The 3,394-nt window shown below is 28.6% G+C and overlaps 1 protein-coding gene across 1 annotated transcript; it reads right to left on the bottom strand.

Moving 5' to 3' along the window:
• Nucleotides 1-620: 620 nt before the first annotated feature.
• On the bottom strand, nt 621-3,394 carry LOC119668123 (SET domain-containing protein 4). Its single transcript, XM_038077519.1, has 2 exons — nt 3,112-3,394; nt 621-2,515 (listed from the first exon to the last, which is right to left on the bottom strand). The coding sequence occupies exon 2, from the start codon at nt 2,321-2,323 to the stop codon at nt 989-991; it is 1,335 nt and encodes a 444-aa protein (XP_037933447.1). The 5' UTR covers nt 2,324-2,515; nt 3,112-3,394; the 3' UTR covers nt 621-988.

Genomic DNA, 3,394 nt, shown 5'->3' with positions numbered 1-3,394 from the left:
TGCTACCGACCTATGTATAGCTCATTGCTTAATTTTGTGATATGTAGTACATTTTGGGCTGAGAAATACTTGTATATTAAAAGTGTAAAATAATAACATAATATGTATAATTTAGAATTGATATTTATTAATTTTTGTTTCTTTATTATTTTAAAGGCCAATATTCTTATTAAAAAAATAATTTGCGTAGGTTCCAAATTTTTTTTTATATTTTTAGATTTCTTTTCATCATATATACTTATAATTATTTTGCATAAAAAAAAAATATATTTAAAATAACTTTAACTTTTAAACTTTAGTTTATTAGTTGATTATAAGAATACAAAATTAAGTAATAACTAAATATTAATTTTAATATTTATTATTATTATATTAATATTTTATTTAATATCAATTTTTATTTATATATATTATTAATATTACAAGGCTCAATAAAAAGTTATCTATATCTATCTATATATGTATATATATATGTGGAAGTGTTCTATTAACACATCTATATATGAGAGCTCAACATATAATTAATAAATATATTGTAATATAACTGGTATATATATATATATATCTATATATATACATAAATATATTTACATATGTGTACATTAAAATTTCTCTTTTCTTTTTAAAAAATTATGAAAACTTTTGCATTAAATCAGAAAGATTATAATATAATGAAAAACGTCTGTTTAAGAAACTGTGCGTTTTCCAGAGCGTCCATTGAAATATATGACATCATAGACTTAAATTAGCTTAAAGCTTTCTAGAGCAGTTAGCAATATTTTTGATCCACCCTTTATTTCAGACAGTCAAGTTTTGTTGTTGTTGTTGTAACCCGCACGGAGCTACTTGAATAGGCGACGATTGGCGCCGAGACATGTACCCGGACAATAAAACTAATTTTTATACATTAGCCAAAATTATATGATTATATACTACTTTGTATTATAAACTGTATAAACTACTTTATATACTGTATCCTATAGTATAACTAGCTTATGTACATTTTTAGGAACTCAATACATTCTGTAAGGTAATTCTTTGCCATAGTTGCAGATGCTGTTAGAGTGTTAAGCCGAGACAATTGCTGTAGAAAAGTCGTGTACTCTGAAATTTTATATTCCAACAATAAATTCAGTTCCAATTGTACATCAGCCAATTGTTGTGCATCACCAAATGCAATCTCACTTAATATATTCGGGAAATACGACTCCACTTTAAATAACAAATGTAAGACCAAATGCAGATTGTGTGACATACCTTCGTCAAAGATAATTAACATAGCATCATGAAGGTTATGATCACGTATAAATTTGAACTTATTACGATGGAAGGAGTAACCGTAACCATTTTTGCCAGCCTTGATAAACTTTTCAATATCACTTAGAGTGATAGTAAAGACTTCATGTCTATTACCAGGCAACGAAAAGCCATAATCTGTTAATAATCGAAAATTTGTACACATGCCGTAACTGATGTATAGTTGCTCAAAGGGTTTGGTTGGAAGTGAACTACGTTCTAGTTTTATCATAAATTCCAACTCATTTTTGTCATTAGCAATGACCATAGGACAAGTGTTGATTTTATCGCTGTGATTGGCCATATCCAGAAATGGTGCTAAGGCCATAGTGGGTGCATTGTTCAGTAATTTTTTGAAGAACACACCATTATTTGTTGTCACATAATTAGTACTTAAATGTACTGTACGGGAGTTAACAGCAAAATAGGCCCACTCATATAACTGTATAGTAAAAGTAACATCAAGAAAGTGTAAACCACAACAGGCACAGTGGTTCGTAGCGAGAATTTTTCTTAAATTTGCGTAGCTTGTTTTGATTGTTGTTTTCTGTGCTATTATCTTTTCGAGTAGTTCTTCAGGTAAACAACGCATTTCATCTAACGTACAAAAGTATGGGTTTGTAAAGCTTCTAGGTATTGTTTGGAGGTAAGCGTATAATGGTGACCGCTGCTGCAGATGGTTCTGATAGCATAGATAAAGTGCTAGAAGTTCTTGAAAATTGATACGATTTTCTTCACTGAACTCAACGGAACTAAAAACCTGCTTGAAGTCATCATCTGTCTCTAATGTTGCAATGGTGATGAATGATTTTATTGGTACTTTTATAATGATATTATCATGGTTATTTATTTGTGTTTGCTTGTAACATATACCGCGTCCAGTCTCAGAGAAGTCACGTACTGTTAGTTGACTTTCATTTTTCCAACCTTTCGAATGCATATATTTATATAGATCTGGTAAAAAATTACCTTCTTCATGCGTTGACTTGCGGTGCAGACGCCTACGTACACGTGAAGTGCGACCCATTTTTAATAGATCGTTAGGTGGGAATGTAAGGCTTTAATCTAAGTAATTTAGAAACTTAAAACTTGTACAGCTTTTGTTTTCACAACGGTTAAAGTGTGTTGTTTGCTATTTTGAGAAATCTTTTTTTGTTTTTTTTTACTGGAGTTTGGCAAAGTTAAAACTTTTTTATTGCTTCTTAATCTCTTAAATATTCTGCAACGAGAAAATTAGAAAGAAAAGCAACAATTAGCAACGTTAGCAAGTTTAGGGAAAGCATAAGTTTCATATAAGCCAAACATATATTATTATTGTTTGGAATTGTTTAGTTTAGCATTATAAGTTAACAATTAAAAGTATAAGTTAGAATATTAAAATCGAATTATTTTATTAATGAAAGGAAATTAGTTGATTTAATGGAACTTGATTCCATTAACAGAATACGTGATATTGAAAATTTGAGTTTTTTTTGTAATAATTTGTTATCTACTGTTATCAATTGTGTGCAATTGCAATATATGATAAAACCAAATCTTTTAATTATTATTTACACTAATCTTACATTTGCCAACAATTATTATATATTATTTGAAATCAGAATAATATTATTAATTTTCCGATAAATTGCATATTTACAAAAAAAGGCCAAAACAACACACTTTTTAACAGTTGATTGACCTAACTTATAAATAACAAAACATATTTGTTTTATTTTTTTAGTTAAATTGCTTAACATATTGTTATGAAATCTGCAATTGATAATTTGGAACCACAGCAAACATAGTCTTGATTTTTTTCTATTATTTTCTTACCAAGTGTGTAATCACACGATTATTCGTAATATTGAATTTATAGAAACTGGCGCCTTTTATGGCATGAAATGTGTTTATCGTTCTTCCTTGCTGTTTACCACAAATTCTTGTCAATTGTACAATTGCAGACATTATTTAATTAACTTTCCTCAGCGTTCTAATATTTTCACTGATTTTACTTAGAACGTGTAATTAAAAAAGTGTCCAACAGCTGTTTAGTTTACGTCACGTAATGTGAAATGCTTAATAACGTAGTTGCGAAACGTCACTTTTAAAGTTTGAG

This window comes from Teleopsis dalmanni, chromosome 1 (assembly GCF_002237135.1).
Source record: "Teleopsis dalmanni isolate 2A chromosome 1, ASM223713v2, whole genome shotgun sequence".
NCBI classification, from domain to species: Eukaryota; Metazoa; Arthropoda; class Insecta; order Diptera; family Diopsidae; genus Teleopsis; species Teleopsis dalmanni.
The sequence above is the reverse complement of the archived record's forward strand: the minus strand, read 5'-3'. Positions and strand labels throughout refer to the sequence as shown.

Coding starts and splice junctions, on each gene's coding strand:
- LOC119668123 (XM_038077519.1), bottom strand. CDS start 2,323: ATGGGTCGCACTTCACGTGTACGTAGGCGTCTGCACCGCAAGTCAACG.